Below are 17,888 nucleotides of genomic sequence, written 5' to 3' on the forward strand. Positions count from 1 at the left end.
ATGGTGAAACCCTGTCTCTAATAAAAAAATACAGAAAATTAGCTGGGCATGGTGGTGTGTGCCTGTAATCCCAGCTATTTGGAGGCTGAGGCACGAGAATTGGGAGGCAGAGGCTGCAGTGAGCCGAGATTGCACCACTGCACTCCAGCCTGGGCGACAGAGCAAGACTCTGTCTCAAAAAAAGAAAAAAAAAAAGAAAAAGAAAGAAAACAGTTACGAGTTATGGTCTGGAACTTCGGCAAATTTGGACAAGAGTTGTTTTGCTAAAAATATTTTATCTCCCTTCACCCCTTCATCCCTCCGTTACCTTATTGCCTTTCTTATTCACTGTCACCTGCTGCCTTTTTTCTTCCTCCTCTCTCTCCATTTTCTCTTTTCCTTTCCATTATTCTCACTTTTATTTTGCATCCTCTCATTTTTGTTACAATTGATTCTCATCCTCTACCGTCACAGAAAGTGAACTGCAATTCCATTTTCATTTATAATGTTGGTTTTCCTGCTACTAGTTAAAAGATTGATATCTATAATTACTTAGTTTGTAAAATTATAAAATTTAGGTTACATTTTTACATAAAGTTGTGTGACCATTAGCGAATTTTTTGAAAGAAAGCAATTGAACCTTGATTAAGCTTTTTAAAAGGAATGCAGAATACTCATTGAGTTATCCTCTTCCCTGGACCAGAATGAAATTGTTATTAGTGAAAGCCAGCTAGAAGTTTGCAGCTCTGGGTTACCCTCTCCCTTCTTAACTCCGGACACAGGAGGAAGACATTCAGGTTGAAACACTTGTGTTTCCCCTAACTTGAGACGTGTTTGAAGTTGAATAGAATGACCAGTAGTCAGGATATTGCTACTGTGTGTGTGTGTGTGTGTGTGTGTGTGTGTTTGAGACAGTCTAGCTTTGTCCCCCGGGCTGGAGTGCAGTGGCGTGATCTTGGCTCACTGCAACCTCCACCTCCCAGCTTCAAGCAACTCTCCTGCCTCAGCCTCCCGAGTAGCTGGGACTACAGGCATTCACCACCATGTCCAGTTAATTTTTGTATGTTTAGTAGAGATGGGGTTTCACCATGTTGGCTGGGCTGGTCTCGAACTCTTGATCTCAAGTAATCTGCCAGCCTCAGCCACCCAAAGTGCTGGGATTACAGGTGTGAGGCGCCATGCCTGGCCGTGTGTGTTTTTTATCTTTAAATTTTATTTTAATTGATGGATAGTATAGAAAGATGAGTTCTTCAGCCTATCTCTTGACACTGTTGGACAGATTGAAGGAGATTGTGCCTGTGTATTAGCTTTTGGCTAATAGTGAATGCATTGTTGTTAATGTGTAAATTACTTTTACTAGCTTGTGGTGGCCAAGCACATAAAAATTAGACAGAATTTTTTTCTGAAATTTTCACATACCTTGAAAAATTAAATATTATTTACCTAAAAACAGTTTTATAATTTTTCCGTAAAATAAGGAATCTAAAGAACACAGAAAATTTTGGAACAAGATAACTATGTTTTTCTTTTTATCTTTCTTAATTCGCCTTCTGTAATACATCTGTTTCTCAAAACAAATAAGAAAATGATAATATATTCAACAATGACTTGTGCTTTCTTTCAGAAGTGTGTTAGTAAATATTTACAGGGAACAAAACAGTTCATGAACTTGTTTTTTTTTCTCCTCCCTTGTTCTCACTTGGGTGTGGTGTGAACTGGATGCCCCTACATATTTTCGAGACCTTCTTTATTCCGCTGCTGCGGTTAACTTAGCATCTGCTTAGGCAGCATTAAATTTGTGAATTCCTGTGTCTCAGGTTCTATATGTCAGATACATTGTGGATTAAGTAAACTTTGGTTGAATGGCCTGAGAACCTAACTACATTTCTGCATTCTCTCTCAATACCAATATCTCTGTGAGAGAATGTTACCTAGATTTTGGACAACCAACTTAACATACACTGTTCATGTTGGCAACTGCCAGTATTAATGTAAGAAGTATTAAATAAGATGCTTATGTTTATGTATGTTCCTAAGCCATAGCAGCTTCATAGAAGAAGGAAAACATAGAGAAAAACAAAATGTTTTAATTCTTGGCTTAAATAGAATTACCCGTTTGTGTTTGGGTGTGTGCCTATGCATGGATTTTGTATGTACATACACACATGTCATATATATGTATATATCCATATTTTTATATAAGAATAGCTAGTGATGTTCTGTTCAAATATTTTGTTGGAGTTAGTCATAATTAATAATTTAAGAGCACACATTCCCCCCTACATGTACACAAAAGAAAAAGAAAAATTCTTTTGTTTGAGTAGATAATGGAATCTCAATTTGTGTTTTCAATTCTTTAGGATCAGTATTTTTTCATGTTTTCGAAATTAAAAGCTGGAATTGATTGATTGATTGAGACAGAGTCTCGCTTTGTCCCCCAGGCTGGAGCGCAGTGGTGAAATCTTGGCTCACTGCAATCTCTGCCTCCCGGGTTCAAGAGATTCTCCTGCCTTAGCCTCCTGAGTAGCTGGGATTACAGGCGTGCACCACCACACCCAGCTAATTTTTGTATTTTAAAATACAAAATTTCACATGGGTAGCTGAGATTCACCATGTTGGCCAGGCTGGTCTCAAACTCCTGACCTCAAGTGATCGATCTGCCTCGGCTTCCCTTGTGAGCCACCGAGCCCGGCCAAAGCTGGAAATTACTTAAGTTATGTAACCTAATATCTTTACAGATTTGGAAACTAAGGCAGAGAACTTTTAAGACTTAACCAAAATCACGTAGTTAGTAACACATTCTTCATTGCTGATGTGTCAGAGTCTTTAAGATACAATTTACTAGGTTTTATGCCTTTAGAGTTTAACAAGTATTATATAGCAGTATTCTAAATTTTTTCTTTTCTTCGAAAATTAGGCCAGGCACAGTGGCTCATGCCTTTAATTCCAGCATTTTGGAAGGTGGGCGAGGTGGGCCTATCACTTGAGCCCAGGAGTTCAAGACCAGTGTGGGCAACATGGCAAAAGGCTGGTTCTACTAAAAATAAAAATACAAAAATTAACTGGGTGTGGTGACATGTGCTTGTAGTCCCAGCTATTCTGAAGGCTGAGGCGGGAGCATCACTTGAGCCCGGAGGCAGAGGTTGTGGTGAGTCGATATCACATTACGACAGCACCACTGAACTCCAGCCTGGGTGACACAGTGAGACTTAAAAAAAAAAAAAATTAACTCAATTTAGTCCTTGTTTTGTATAATCCAAGTGGACTTAAATAAAGGATGTAAATATCAGTTAGACCTCAGGAAAGGTGAGGGAAAGGTGAAGAAGAATGCAAGGAGGCTACATTTTTAGGCATTGTAGTAGTTGTCTTGGCAGGTTTCCCTGTGAAAATAGCAGATCTTCCTGCACTGTGTGTGAAATGTGCTAACTTGATGCTAAGAAATGGAAAATTTGGGTCTTGCTTTTATTTTTTCCCTTCTACTTTTCTAGTGTCAGTTAGTTTAGAATTTGGGTGTTGCTCAAATGCCGATTCTTAAACTTTAAGAATCGGAAATATTCCCATCTAATAATCTGTTTCAAAACTGCCATTATAGACAACTGAATAGTGGAATTGCCCAAGAACATAAAAGTGTAAATCTTTACTGTTCATTGAGTGCCAGTGGAGAGCTTCAAGGAGCATATACGCAGACCAAGTCCCCTTGAAATCAATGTTATATAAACCATCTTTAAGTGCCTTCTTGGGTATGGTACTATGTTTACATCTTATAAGAAGTGAGCTGAATAGATAGGGTCGTTGCCCTCTAGGAGTTTATAATCAAAAACAGATGATATAGCTGACATCTGTTATTGTATTAAAGTCCTACAAATAAACATCGATTAGATCCATAAATAAAAGTTTGATATCAAAGACAAGTAAAAACCTTTTTGCTTGCCTGATTAAATAAGTAAACACACATCTTCATCCCTACACTGAGACTATCCATGCGAGTTGTAAAATGACTAAACTAAAATAATCATGACACCAGGATACTCCTTTAGATTGTTATTTTTTTTAGGGGTTTTAAAAGAGTGCTGACATTAATATGATGTCACTGATGGTGTATTGTAAGTGGATCTGGATTCAGGGATGTTTTTGTCTTTCTGGCTAGGAAATTGGGATGAGATTAATTTTCCTCCATCTCTAGAATTTCTTTATTTCTAACTATTCAATGGTAGTACTTGCTGTTGTAAACCAGCATTCTAGAGGACAGTTTAAAAATTTTATCCAGACCCTCACTGTGATTAGAAATCATATGTTTTTAAAATTAGCTGTCCCCTAAGCCTCTGGGAACTGCACTAAAACAAAGATGAGGATATAAAATTGATGCTGTAATGAGATGAACTTATATATCTAAAAGGCTTTGAGTGGAATATTAGTCCGAAAAGGCAGGTTCAGAACTTTGGAATGAACAGTTCTAGTTGTACATTTGAGTAAAGCTATAACAACTAAAATTAAATGTAGAATGTTGGCAAGAGAGATAGGTATTGAGTTTGATAAAATATTTTCTTTCTGCATGCTTCAATTTTAGTGCAAGGTATTATAACAGTCACTTCATTTTTTAAGTGTAGGGGAACTAAAACAGCAACGCTGGGGAGACTAAACATGAACCCGTCTCAGAGTTCAACACATTAAAAAAATGGCTGTCCCTACTGCAGTGTAGGTGTCTGGCTGTGTAAATTAAAGCATGTGGATGCAGAAATTAATTAGAACAGTCAAAGATATAAATCAAACTTATTTGGTACACTGATGAAATGAGCATTGTTTATGAGATTATCTTGTTATTTAATCTATTCTGTATAAACCTGGCTGGTTAGCCTTATGAAGTAATAATACAATTAATGTGATGTGATGATGGTATACTTTTTCTCGGTACAGGCCTGATCCTGCAGATCTTTCTTGACTGGGACTTGTGTATATAGAAGACCATAAGAACTGGAAATTTTAATTAGCAAGAATGCCTCCACCTCTCAGTTGTATGTGTGTGTGTGTTTTTTTTTTTTTTTTAAATCTCAGAATGTTCCCTGGGAGTTTTATTCTTTTTGAACCATTCATCTACTCACCCTAGAAGAATGAAGTGCTTTCAGATGTTATTTCCTCAAAACTGTGCAAAGTTTATTATAAGAGCTACCTGCTGTCTTCCAGCTATACTGTGCTATGCTACTGGGTCTCAAATAAAGAGAAAGTTTTACTTATAAATGAAACCATTAGGAATTTCTTGAATAAACAAAGGTTTTTGTCCCTTTGATATGCAAAGGAATTTTGTTTGTAATTATAGTCATATAAGTCTATGTCTAATACATGTAAGCATCATTCATTATCTTTTATATGAGAATGCACTCCTGTCACCTAAAGAGCAGAAAACAGATACACTAAGACAAAACAAAATAAAAAACCCCCCCAAAACTAAGCAGGGATTCCAGCTCGTAGGAAAATTGTCAGCGTCATTATTTACTATTTGATTCAGGATTTTTGCTTCCTGTTGTTTACCCTGCTTTCTTTCCTTGTCTCTATTCCTTTGACTCCGTGAAGTTGGTTTCTTTATGTCCCCAAATGAGAACTTTGTTTTTGGAAGGTTAAAGATGTAGATTTTATTTACCTTGCTCTTAGATTGCTTCACTACTCCATGGTGTTCTCTTACTCTTTAACAGAATTTGGCGACAGTGTCCCATAAAGTAACTAATAAATTGTAGGAAAAAAATGTCACATGTAATCTCTCTTATAAAACCTTTTATGAATGGAGCCTGATGGCTGGAGTTTGTTGTTCCTACTTAATCTCATAAAGAGAATGGATTTAGAACAATGTTCTTTTAGGATTATGCATAGGGTGATTATGAGTGTGATACGATAAAATCGTAATTATGATTTCATTTTGTCCTGAACAGTTAGGATTTTTTTCTCTGGATTGGTCTATAGTTGATGTTAAACATTTTCTTTTTTTTTGAGATGGAGTCTTGCTCTGTCGCCCAGGCTGGAGTGCAGTGGCATGATCTCTGCTCACTGCAAACTCTGCCTCCCGGGTTCACGCCATTCTCCTGCCTCAGCCTCCCGAGTAGCTGGGGCTACAGGTGCCCGCCACCATGCCCAGCTAATTTTTTGTATTTTTAGTAGAGACGGGATTTCGCCGTGTTAGCCAGGACCGTCTGGATCTCCTGACCTCGTGATCCGCCCGCCTCGGCCTCCCAAAGTGCTGGGATTACAGGCATGAGCCACCGCGTCCGGCCAATGTTAAACATTTTCAATTTGACATGTCAGATATTTGGATGTATTATTTTAAAGATCTTTTGTCTCATCTTCATAGGAGTGCCCCAGATCTCCCTGTTTCACCTGTGATTATCTGTGATGCCATAGCAACACCCCTTGCTGTTAGCAGAGTATGTATTATTTCTGTGGTTTTGTGAATCAGTAACCACTAAAAGATTTGTGACCAATCACCCATGAATGATTTGTTCAGAGTTTGCTTAATGAGAGAAACTGTGGCATAAGACAACCTTACAATGTATGTACAGGTTTATTTTCACTGTTGCACTTGGCTCTGTTCTAGATTATGCAACTTGCATTTTCAGTCATTGTTGAGCTATGTAGATATATTTGGTGGAGTTTGGGTCTGTTTTCTGTAAGCCTTTCAGAACAGTACTTGTCAAACCAGTGTTAAAACCGGGATCTGCTGACTGGAGCTCAGGCATATGGTGAAACAAGATGCCTTCTGGGTTAAAGAGGTGACTAACGGTGGGCCAACTGCTCTCCTTTACTTGCCAACCAGAGCCTGCTTCTCAAATCTCATGGGAGGCAGGCTTCAATGAGCTGAGTAAACAGTATGAGCTGTATGTCCAGTTTCTATTTTGGAAGTGATGCATAGGACCAGAGCTGATGAGAAACTCCGGGATATAGTCTAATTTTCTGTCAAACAGAACCCCTGGTGGTAAAGGTAAAGGCTGATGTTGGGGTAAAGGCACTGTACAGAGATTCTCTCCTGAGTTTGGCTTTTCCATGGGCTGCCTGTTCTTTTGAATGTGAAAGGCTAGATGTGTTCTCCAGCCTTTCTGCACTTCCCTAGCTCTTTTCTTTTTACCACTTATCCTTTCCTTTTTCCTGTGAGTTATTTCATTGCTTCACCTTTTCGTTCATTTTGATGCAATCACATATTATTTTATCCATACATTTTAGGATGTCTTTTAGGAGGAGCCGATGTGATGTGGGCCCTTATGTAAACAGTTGAGAGAGTGACTTGCATGAAGGCATTTTGTTTAGGGAGGATCCTAGAGTAGAAATGAAGGACCAGGGAAAACCAACACAAAGATGAATTACTGAGATGATCAGTGCCACAACTGATGGGTTCTCATTCTCTCTGAGGCCTTCTGAGGAAATATTTAACCATTGGCTCTCATTTCCATTGATCCGTATGGCCGTCTGAGCATGAACTTCCCACACTTTTGGCTTGTGCATGTGCGTCTTCAGGTTGTCAGGAAGCATGACTCAGGTGGGGCAAGCTCAGGGGAAGGTGCTAATTAGCGATCAGTGGGGGAAGTTGGTTCATGTGGCTAGAATAAGAGACGTGACAGAGAGGATTTTTAAGTAGTCCAAGGAACCCATACATTGTTTTTGGTTTTGGTCTAAAAGCGTAGAGGGCTCTGGAGTATTTGCTGTTCTGAATTTCTCTTTTCTTGCATTTATTGTAGTGTACTTCTCAGGTGAGTTCATGTATACCTTTACCATCACTTTGTTACTTGAAGGGATTGTTTGCGTTTCCTTCAGTAATTTTATCTTACCTCTTGGAACATTGGTCATTCACCATTAGGACCAGAATGATCTAGAATAGGTAATGCATTTCCCTTTTATTAACACAAGTCTACTGCTTTATCCACACTAAAGCATAAAACAGTTATATCCTATGTCCTTGATTTTGGAGTGGGAGAAAGTTGTCAGCTATTCAGCCACTCTTAATATTCTTCTTAAATTGGCTGGATACAGTGGCTCATGCCTGTAATCCCAGCACTTTGGGAGGCAGAGGTGGGAAGATGACTTGAGCCCAGAAGTTCAAGGGAACAGTGAACTATGATCGCGCCCTGAATTGCAGCCTGGGTGACAGAGCGAGACCTTGTCTCTAATATATTTTATTTATGTTTACATTCTATATATATATTCTAAATAGAGGTATTTAGCGGAATTCTGCCACAGGGTAATTTGGCTCTTTCAGATGTTCAAAAGTAGACCCAAATCTTTACTGGGATTTTCCAATGGTCCTAGGAACCCGAATAGGCATAGTTAATGCTTCTATTAAACCATGACATATGATAGATTAGTGAAGATTTAGAGAAGAGTGTAAGGAAAAACTAAAAATAGTACCCAGTGGGATTGAAACATTGTGCATGCTTTCAGTACTTATTTGATAGAAGAATCTGTTTCAGAAACCAACTTCTAACAAAAGCAGTTGAATTACACAATTATTATATGTTTTTAAATTGTAGTTACATATTTTTATTGGAGTCATGGTCCACAAATTATAAGGTTAACTATTATCATGGATCATGCAGAGGAGATGAAACCACATCAAAGTTTCCTACCGTCCACTCTAAGCTGCAGTTCAAGTTTCTAACACGTTTTTGCTTCTTAAAAGTGGATGAGCTGATCTTCATTTCTTTTTCTGTGGTATGTGATTTCTTTCTGCTTGTTTCTGTTTAAAGAAATATGTACTGCTTACAGGAATGATAATTTAAGCAGTTAGAGAAGGAGTAGTTCTCTATTTGTGCAGGTAGATGGAAGGAACACCTTGCCAATGCATAACATAGTATCTCACATACTTTAATTCCCTCAATAAGTTATTGTTATTTTAAAAGGAGAAGACCAGGACAGAGAAACAACAGAGGGCCTGATTCTACTAAGAATTTATAACTGTTATAAGATCCTCAACGAATTGGAAGTTGCTGTCTAGTGAGATGTGCATCTCATTTGCTATTTTGCTCCAATTCACAATAGCCAGTACTGTTTCAATAAAGGAAAAATTTAGTTTACTCTGCTAGAACTTTCTTTTGATCTGAGGGAGTTGGATAGTTGGATTATTTGAGGTTAACATACCTTAGCACCTTTAGGGCAAAATGTAACCTAGGGGTGTGATAGAATATGCCATCTAGAGGATAAGGAGTTTTAGATTATAAGGAAAATTACTCCCTTAGTGGGCTCTTCAGGAACAATTTTTTATCTTGTGGTTGGTCACTTTCAATATATGGCAGTTGCTTTCCATTATATTCTCAGGCTCCAATCAATATGTACAATATTATGCAACTTATAGTTACATTATAACCAAAATATGTCAAATGTGGTTTCTGAGTGGCTGATTTACAGTAAGTCTTCCTCAGTCCCCAAAGTGGGTATTATGACTAATTTAAACTTTCATACACCAAAGCAATTTTTTTCATATGAAAATCGTGTGTCTTGGTGGGGGTGGGGTCTGTAGAGACAGAAGGAACAGTAAAGCACTGCGTCAACTTACTAACATACAGATTGATCCATTGTCATCTCCTTTGCATCTCATGGATTGTTGTGAATTATTTGCTCACCCTGGGAGAGACGTGCTCTGAATTATAATAATTTAAAATCTGTGAATCTATTAAAACCATATTTGTAGCTCTAAAAAAATTGATATTCACTGGGCAGTTTGCCCAATAAGAGAAAGTCAAAGAGATTACACACTTACCCTAGGTAACAGCAACCACCCTGCCAATTCTTCCTTTGAAAGAATACAGCAGACCCAAATTATACATCTGTGGATAAGGGGAGACAAGAAAAGAACTCAATATATCAAAATCAGAAAGTAAATTCCACAATAATGGCTACAATAATGTTTCAAGATGGTATTTTAGCATAGGCCTAGTCATTGAACTAATCATAGCTTAGAGGGGTTTAAAATTGTTTAAAGTACATCCTGACGTGGTTAAGTATGTTTACCACTCTCACTTGAAATCAGAATATTCACTCATGTATGGTATACCCTGAGATCATATCGGAGAATGACAATGACTGCATTGTTTGGTGGAAAAAGTGAGGCCCAGAGTGTCACAGTGGTTTTCTGATTTCTCATCTAAAGGTCTTTTCATAGGATACTTAATTAACACATCGAGCTCCCGCGGTATGCCAGGGGCTGGCAGTGTAAAGATGCATAAGAAGAAGCTAGGTGCAGTGGTTTGTGACTATAGTCTCAGCTGCTCAGAAGGCTGAGGCAGGAGGATCTCTTCCAGACTAGCCTGGGCAACACAGTGAGGTCTCCCAGTGAGGTCTCCTTCCTTTAGAAGAAAAACGAGGTGCATAAAAATAAGCTGGTCTTTCCATGGGAGCTTCGCTAAATGTGATCTTCCCGAAGGACAGGTTTAGTCCTGTTCATCTTTCAGGTCTCAGCACTTACCATTGTGTCTGGCACTTAGTAGGAACGTACCTAATAATTGCTTGATGTGATAAATGCCAATCTTTGTGCCATGGAATCACAGAGGACAGGAAAGCCAAGGAAGAATTTAAAAAGGGGATGGAGTTTTAGTTGAGTTCTTGAATAGTGTTTTGGGGTGCAAATAGAGTGGAGAATAGGTAAGCCCACCTAAAAGATGCTCTCCTTGAGGGCAAGAATAAAGTTGTGTTGATCTTTGTATATCCTTGTATCCAGCATAGTGCCCCATACACAGTAGGTCCTCAAAACATATGCTATATTTTTTTCTGTATATAAACTTGAACTATACCTTTCTTAGCTTTCATATTACGAATGTGGTAAATGTTTTGGTTTCAAAACATTTCTTGTTTGATTATATCTAAATAATTTATGCTAGAAAGAAAATGCTGTCAAAAGGCTATCTCATTAAATTTAATTATGTCAATAAGAAGTTGAAAGTATTATTTGCTCAGATAATCCTCACTTTCTGATAATTGGAAATCGACTTTCTTGGGCTGTTAAGGATGACCACCTCAAAGTACTACATTTGGCACTAAGTAGAGAGTCCCACTGTTAATTTTCAATTAACTACAATGTTGATTATCTTGTCAGTAACAATGCTTTAGTTGTTTTTACCACCTAATCTCAGTTGAGGAGATCATGGAACTAACAAGAGCTTGATTGTGGATTTTATTCTTGTATAGGCCGGTTAGATTTGCAAAAGGAAAAACTCCTTGAATAAACATAGACAGCACTCCAAATTTTGGTTAGCTGTTAAATAAATGGATGCTATTATTACAAAAGAGGACTTGGCTAAAGAAGGTATATCATCACATCTCATTACCATTTGGATAAACAACCAAAACATGTATTCTAGTGACAGTACTTTTATAACATCAGCGTGTGTGTGTGTGTGTGTGTGTGTGTGTGTGTGTGTGTATGTGAGTGATGTGTGCTTTTCTGAAATTAGTATTTAGCTTTTTGGTGGAAATAGGAAGCCTACAGTGTTCTTTATTGGTTTTAAATTTTTTCAGAGTGTAATATCACTCTAGTACTAGTTCATAACTATTTGAATTTATCTGTGAATTTTTTAACTGTAGACTGAAGCAGAAAAAAAATCAAAATATGTCAGGCAAACAAAATGTTCAGGTTGAATAATGCTAACTACATTTAAGTGAATTAGCACTTCCTCAAAACATCAAAAATTTGTTAAGAATATATTGCTTCAAAATGTGTGTGCATCTGGCTTTGTATAGATTAGTGTAGACTACATTTCAGATGGGCGGCAAAACAGATATATTTGCTGTTTAGATACCATGTTTAAACTAGGAAAACAGGTCTGCTGGATGTGTGTTGAAGTGTTTAGCTCCAGAATCACCCAATGAGTCTCAATAATGAAAGCTGACCTATGGTTTCTTGAAAGATGTTTTTACTTAATTGCCAAGATAGCTTAGATGTTGTTTACTGTGTTGTCAGTTGCATTGTAGCATTTAGATAATTGATAGTGTTGGTCAGTAACCTTTCTGTGCATGTGTTTTTAAGCTGTTGTTTCTCTCTTTTAATGAAGCACGTTAAATATCTTTAATGCCACCTACCTGCTTTATTGGAGGATTCCTGATGTTGAGAAAAACCAAATAAAATTTCTATATAGAGTTATAGGAGAGAACATTTGCAGCGGACATAGCAGAGATCAAGGGAATGCCAACATTACCAGAGTGAAGAAAACAGAGAATTGAAGATGAGACCAAAATCAGATAGATAGAGATGCCCTCTGGCAAACTATAGCTCTGGAGGAAAGTATGTTAGAAGGTAGCTCTTCATAGAAAAAAAAAATGTATTTTATGGGAAAAATATGCTAAAAAACCCACATGATCTCCTATTTATTGAAATATGAATTCAAATTTTATACAAGAAATAACTCATTGAAAGTAGTTGTCAATGAAGTAGTTATTAAAATTACTGTGTTTTAACAAATAAATATCTGCATTGAAATGGCACAAGGAAAAAAATGGGGATAATTTACCAGATAAAATTTTAAAGATAGTTTCTTTAATATTTTTAATCCTGGAAGTCCTTATTGCAAGTATGACTGAAAAACTAATCATGGAAATATGTGTTTTTTTCAGTTAGTTACTGATGATTTACTAGGAAAAGTTCAACAGGTAGGAAGTATTTGTTTACAGATCGTTTAGGATTATAATTTTTAAGAAATGAAATGCCTACTTACTAAAGATCATGTTTGTAATGATACTAACTCCAGTGTGCCTAGATCCGTGCAGTTCCAGGGCTTGGTTTCAGAGGAAATAAATTTTGTTCTGATTAGAAAATTAACTTGCATTATGCATTTTCATATCTCTAAATCAGTCTTGACTATAAATTCATGATGCTAGTCAAATATTAAACACACTTTCATGCTTAGTAGCATAAAATAGTGTCAAATGGTAAAATAAGATGGTAAGAACTGCTCAACCTCAAAGAATTTACAGGTCTAGTTTAGGAAATTTGCTGTGATTTCTCTCTTTCTTTCTTTCTTTTCTTTCCTTTCTTTTCTCTCTCTCTCTCTCTTTTTTTTTTTTTTTGAGACAGAGGTTCACTCTTATTGCCCAGGCTGGAGTACAGTGGCACGGTCTTAGCTCACTGCAACCTCCACCTCCTAGGTTCAAGCAGTTCTCCTGCCTCAGCCTCTGGAGTAGCTGGGATTACAGGCATGCACCACCATGCCTGGCTAATTTTTTCTATTTTTAGTAGAAACAGGATTTCACCTTGTTTTTCAGGCTGGTCTCAAACTCCTGACCTCAGGTGATCCACCCGTCTTGGACTTCCAAAGTGCTGGGATTACAGGCGTGAGCCACTGCACCCGGCTGAAAGTTGCTATGATTTCTAAGGTACTTCCTTAATTTATAAAGAAGTTACAGGTCTAGTTTAGGATAGTTGCTGTGATATCTAAGGCACTTCCCTGCTTCTGCCATGAAGCATTGTGCTAATGCTGCCTATAGCCTGCCTATTCTGAATTTAAGATTCACAGTATTCTGAATCTAAGAATAGGCAGGGTGTAGGCAGCATCAGCACAATGCTTCATGGTATAGGTGAAGCATTCTGGTGCTCACATTTCACGTGGACATGAACTCTGAGAGTTTATCCCAGAGCAGAACAGCGTTTTCAGCTGAGGACAACAAAACCTTCTCCTTACTGGGTCTCTTGTAGATCCCCTGTTTTTTTTTTGTTTTTTTGTTTTTTTGTTTTCCTGAATGCCCTTATTGCCCCTGCTTTTATTTTCCTTTCATTTTTATGAATCTATCATTGATGAGCATCCTACCCAACACCAGACCAGATTAGGATACAGGCAGTTTACAGGAATTTTTACTGCATAGAAACCCTGAAGTTGTAGTTGCTTCCTACAAGGCCAGAAATTCTCTTCAGTGTCCCCAGACAGTCTCAGCTAAAAGGAGAGAGGCCTTGAGCAAAAACTTGGTATAGGCTTATGAGTCAAGACCATGGTTGGATGCAATTGTAGTGGAATTTCTCTGGATAGGAAAGTTCTGGACCCATGAACTTGTGGTTGGGAGGGGTAGTGAGAGTCAGACATTCTGGGCAAAGTGCAGCATTAGGGAAGATTTAGCATGCTTCTGAGCAACAAAATATGTAGATGCCAGCCAGGGAAGGACTGGCGTGGAAAGGAGGGACAACCTTGGGACTCTGAAGTATGTTTAGGAAATCAATAACGTGGAGCATTCCCTATCAAATTCAGTGTTTGAGATGAAATGAATACTGATGTCACAAGTCCAGAGTGTCATTTTCTTGTCGTGGTATTTCCCTTTACATTGAGAAACAGGAGGAATAAAGGCCTATTATTTCGAGAAGCAGGATAAAGGTGGAATCGAGGATCAATGGAGGGTTAAGTTTTCATAACTAATCTCTAATAATAATGGCACGTTAGTTGGGTTAGCCCTTTTCTTTCCAGGGGCTTACCTCCTCCCTTGTTTTGGACCACACATTTAATATAGCAGGACTTTATAGGTAGACTCTAGGCAAGTTTCTATAGGTTTAACAGTACATTTATTCAATGAGGAAATTACTTGTTAAGGCAAAAATTTATTTGGAAAAATCTGTTTTCATGTGTCTGCTTTCAGATTTTTTTCTTTCTTATTAAGTAAGGAAATAATATTCACACCTGACTCTTTAAAATTTTGTTCAGTGGATTAGATATCCCAGCAGGCACATTTGAATTGACGCTATTGGACATTATTACTCTTTTTGAGATTTTTGAAATGCTCTTTTGTGTTTTTTACCTGTGTAAAGTCACCGGAATGGAGTTATAGAAATACATAATTTTAGAGCAAATATTCTAAGAACTAGAATATTAGTACCAAGAATATCATAATATTAGAGATCATGAAGTTCAGTCCCTTCTTTTTATAGTATAGTCCAGAGTCACAGAGCTGGAATACATAACCTTCTTGGTAAATTAGAAAGAACTCATATTTGTATTAGTTTGAAAACAGAGTGGGCCAGGCATGGTAGCTCACGCCTGTAATCCCAGCACTTTGGGAGGCCGAGGCCAGTGGATCATGAGGTTAGGAGTTTGAGACCAGCCCCAAGATGGTGAAACCCTGTCTCTACTAAAAATACAAAAATTAGCCAGGGACGGTGGCGGGCGCCTGTAATCAGCCCAGCTACTCGGGCGGCTGAGGCAGGAGAATGGCTTGAACCCGGGAGGTGGAGGTTGCAGTGAGCCGGGATTGCGCCACTGCACTCTGGCCTGGGCGACAGGGCAAGACTCCGTCTCCAAAAAAAAAAAAAAAAAAAAAGTAAACAGAGTGGAGTGCCTATGGATCACTGGAATTGAGTGAGCGAGTAGGGGAGGTGTTAGGGATGTTATTGATGAAATCACTTGGCTGTATAGTGAAGCAGATGAGATAATCAGAAAGGGTATAACCAGAATAGACTGTAACCTCCTTGAGGGCAGATCATAAGCTTTCCTTTTTATATTGCTACTACTGTTTAAGGCACTTACTGCAGGTAATAGCAACTTTAAAAGCATTTGTTTAAAATTATAATAAAAACACATTGATTTAGTAACCTTTTAAGAATGGTGTTTCTAGAGAAGGAAGCAGTAGAAAGTCTCCCTGATTTTATGCCATCAAATATTCATTCCTTTTCCTGTTTTAGGTAGGATATTTTCTCTTGTTTTATTTTATTTTTTGAGACAGTCTCACTCTATCACCCAGGCTGGAGTGCAGTGGCCTGATCTCAGCTCACTGCAACCTCCACCTCCTGGGTTTAAATGATTCTCCTGCCTCAGCCTCCTGAGTAGCTGAGACTACAGGCATGCACCACCATGTTCAGCTAATTTTTGTATGTTTAGTGGAGACGAGGTTTCACCATATTGGCCAGGCTGGTCTTGAACTCTTGACCTCAGGTGATGCACCTGCCTTGGTCTCCCAAAGTGCTGGAATTACAGACATGAGCCACTACGCTCAGCCCGGGTATTTTCTCTTGTGATGAGTTAAAATCTGGCCAATTACCTCTGACCATGCCTCATTGTAATCAGTATTTATTTTAAGGTATGACTCCTAGAATTTAAATAAAGTATTGGCGATGTGGTGTAATTAGAGTAGAATGAGACCTTGCCCTGTTGTACACTTCATAGGTTTGTTGTGTTTACTTTTTTGAGCCTTATGCTCTAGAATGTTTTAAATATGTAGCATCACATCATCTACCATTTAGAGGACCAGAATATCTATTCTGAGTACACAAAGTAGACTCATGAACTAATATGTGAATGTTTTCCCCTCTGAAGGAGAAATATTGGGAGTTTAACAGCTTGAGTAGAAATTTCCTTTTGAATGGTTAACCAAACTGGTATCACTTTTAAGGTCCTAAATCCCAGTCTGTTTTTCTAGGGAAACATGTTGGCAGCTGTTCGAAATAACTAGTGGTTTAAAGACAATTGTTAGTGTGGTTTTCTGCACACTTAAAACTTAGACCTACTCTGTTACTTGTCTTTGATGCTAAGAAGTTGTCTAAGTAGTTGAGTTAAATAATTTCAGATTAGTTTTATGCATTAAATAGTTTGGTTTTATTTTTAAAAACCTCTGTTATTATTTAATTCTGTAGTAGACATTTACAAAATAATTTTTCTTACGTGTATTTACATGGACATTAGAAACATCTTAAGAAATTAATTTTATTGATGTTTTTAAGTTCAGGAATGTTCTCACAACAAATCACACACACACAACACATGTAGTCTTTAGAAATAGACATGAAAATAAGATCATTAGATGTTCATGCCTGCTTAATAGGAGTCTCCAAAGCAATAGAAATATTAATATATTGGAACTCTGATGGAGGGAATCCCTGAGTGCAGAGAGGAAACTGATAACACTAAACTTTGATGGCCTCGGAAATTATGAGACAGAGGACTCCAGAGTCTTCTATAATACGTACCTTAGCTTTGTTTTCATCTCTGGGGAACTAACATACAGCTATATAGTATACTGATCACTTCCCCATATACTATTGAAGTCAGTCTCCAAGTAAACTTGTGATTTAGTAAGGGCAGGTGGTACATGCTGTTTTATAAATGAGGAAACTGGTTGAGAGAGTTTATGTGGTTTATCCAAGTAAGTTCAAACAGTTAATAAGGACTAGCTATAGTAAGACTTAAAACCTAGGGTTTTTTTGTTAGAAGATGAGTATATTACCCATTACATCTGTTCTTCTGATGATACAGGAATGAGGTAAGGGCTCACACCTTCTTTCTCTCTAGGAATGAAGAAAGGAACCCCTAGGTTATAAAATCAGTTTTACCACATGACGTTGGGAAGGTTAATTACTTTTCTTGAGCCTCAGTTTCCTTACATTTAAAATGGGAATAATGGTATATACACTTTAGAATATTTAGGATTAAGTTAGATCATCTACAGTCATCCTTCAGTATCTGTAGAGAATTGGTTCCAGGACCTCCCTCAAATACCAAAATTTGAGGACGGTTTAGTTCCTTATAAATGGCATTACTATGCATATAATCTATGTCCATCCTCCCGTACACTTGAAATCATCTTTATATTACTTACAATACATAGTATAATATAAAATATAAATACTATGTAAATAATTGGTATACTGTATTGATTTTTAAATTACTATTATTTTTATTGTTGTTATTTTTTTTTCCAGAGTATTTTCAATCTGCAGTTGGTTGAATTCATGGATGCAGAACCCACAGATACAGAGGGCCTATTGTATAGCAGTCATATTGGCTGGCACATTCTGTGGAAACTTAGTTTTTCCCCCTTTTTGTCCTTTCTCTTTTTCTGCTATCCAATAAAATTTGGCTTTGTTTGTGAAGGCTAATTATAGTCCGTGCTAATGGATACCTTAGGCAGCTTATGTTTTGCTAAAGAGTAGGAGGTGCACACATAAACAAGGAACTAATACAAAGTGGTATGTATTT

The 17,888-nt window shown here is 37.6% G+C and overlaps 1 protein-coding gene across 15 annotated transcripts in view; it reads left to right on the forward strand.

The window, feature by feature from the left end:
* The window catches only part of BNC2 (basonuclin zinc finger protein 2), a 461,841-nt gene that overhangs the window by 195,086 nt on the left and 248,867 nt on the right, over positions 1-17,888 (forward strand). For 4 of the 15 annotated variants that reach the window (XM_063594470.1, XM_063594471.1, XM_063594472.1 and 1 more), the window contains one exon: positions 13,204-13,314. The exons of the other annotated variants lie outside the window; for them this stretch is intronic. In XM_063594470.1, the coding sequence (XP_063450540.1) occupies positions 13,204-13,314 (111 nt within the window). The remainder of the gene's footprint in view (positions 1-13,203; positions 13,315-17,888) is intronic. 15 annotated transcript variants of the gene reach the window in all.

Source organism: Pan paniscus, chromosome 11 (assembly GCF_029289425.2).
Source record: "Pan paniscus chromosome 11, NHGRI_mPanPan1-v2.0_pri, whole genome shotgun sequence".
In the NCBI taxonomy this organism is placed as follows: Eukaryota; Metazoa; Chordata; class Mammalia; order Primates; family Hominidae; genus Pan; species Pan paniscus.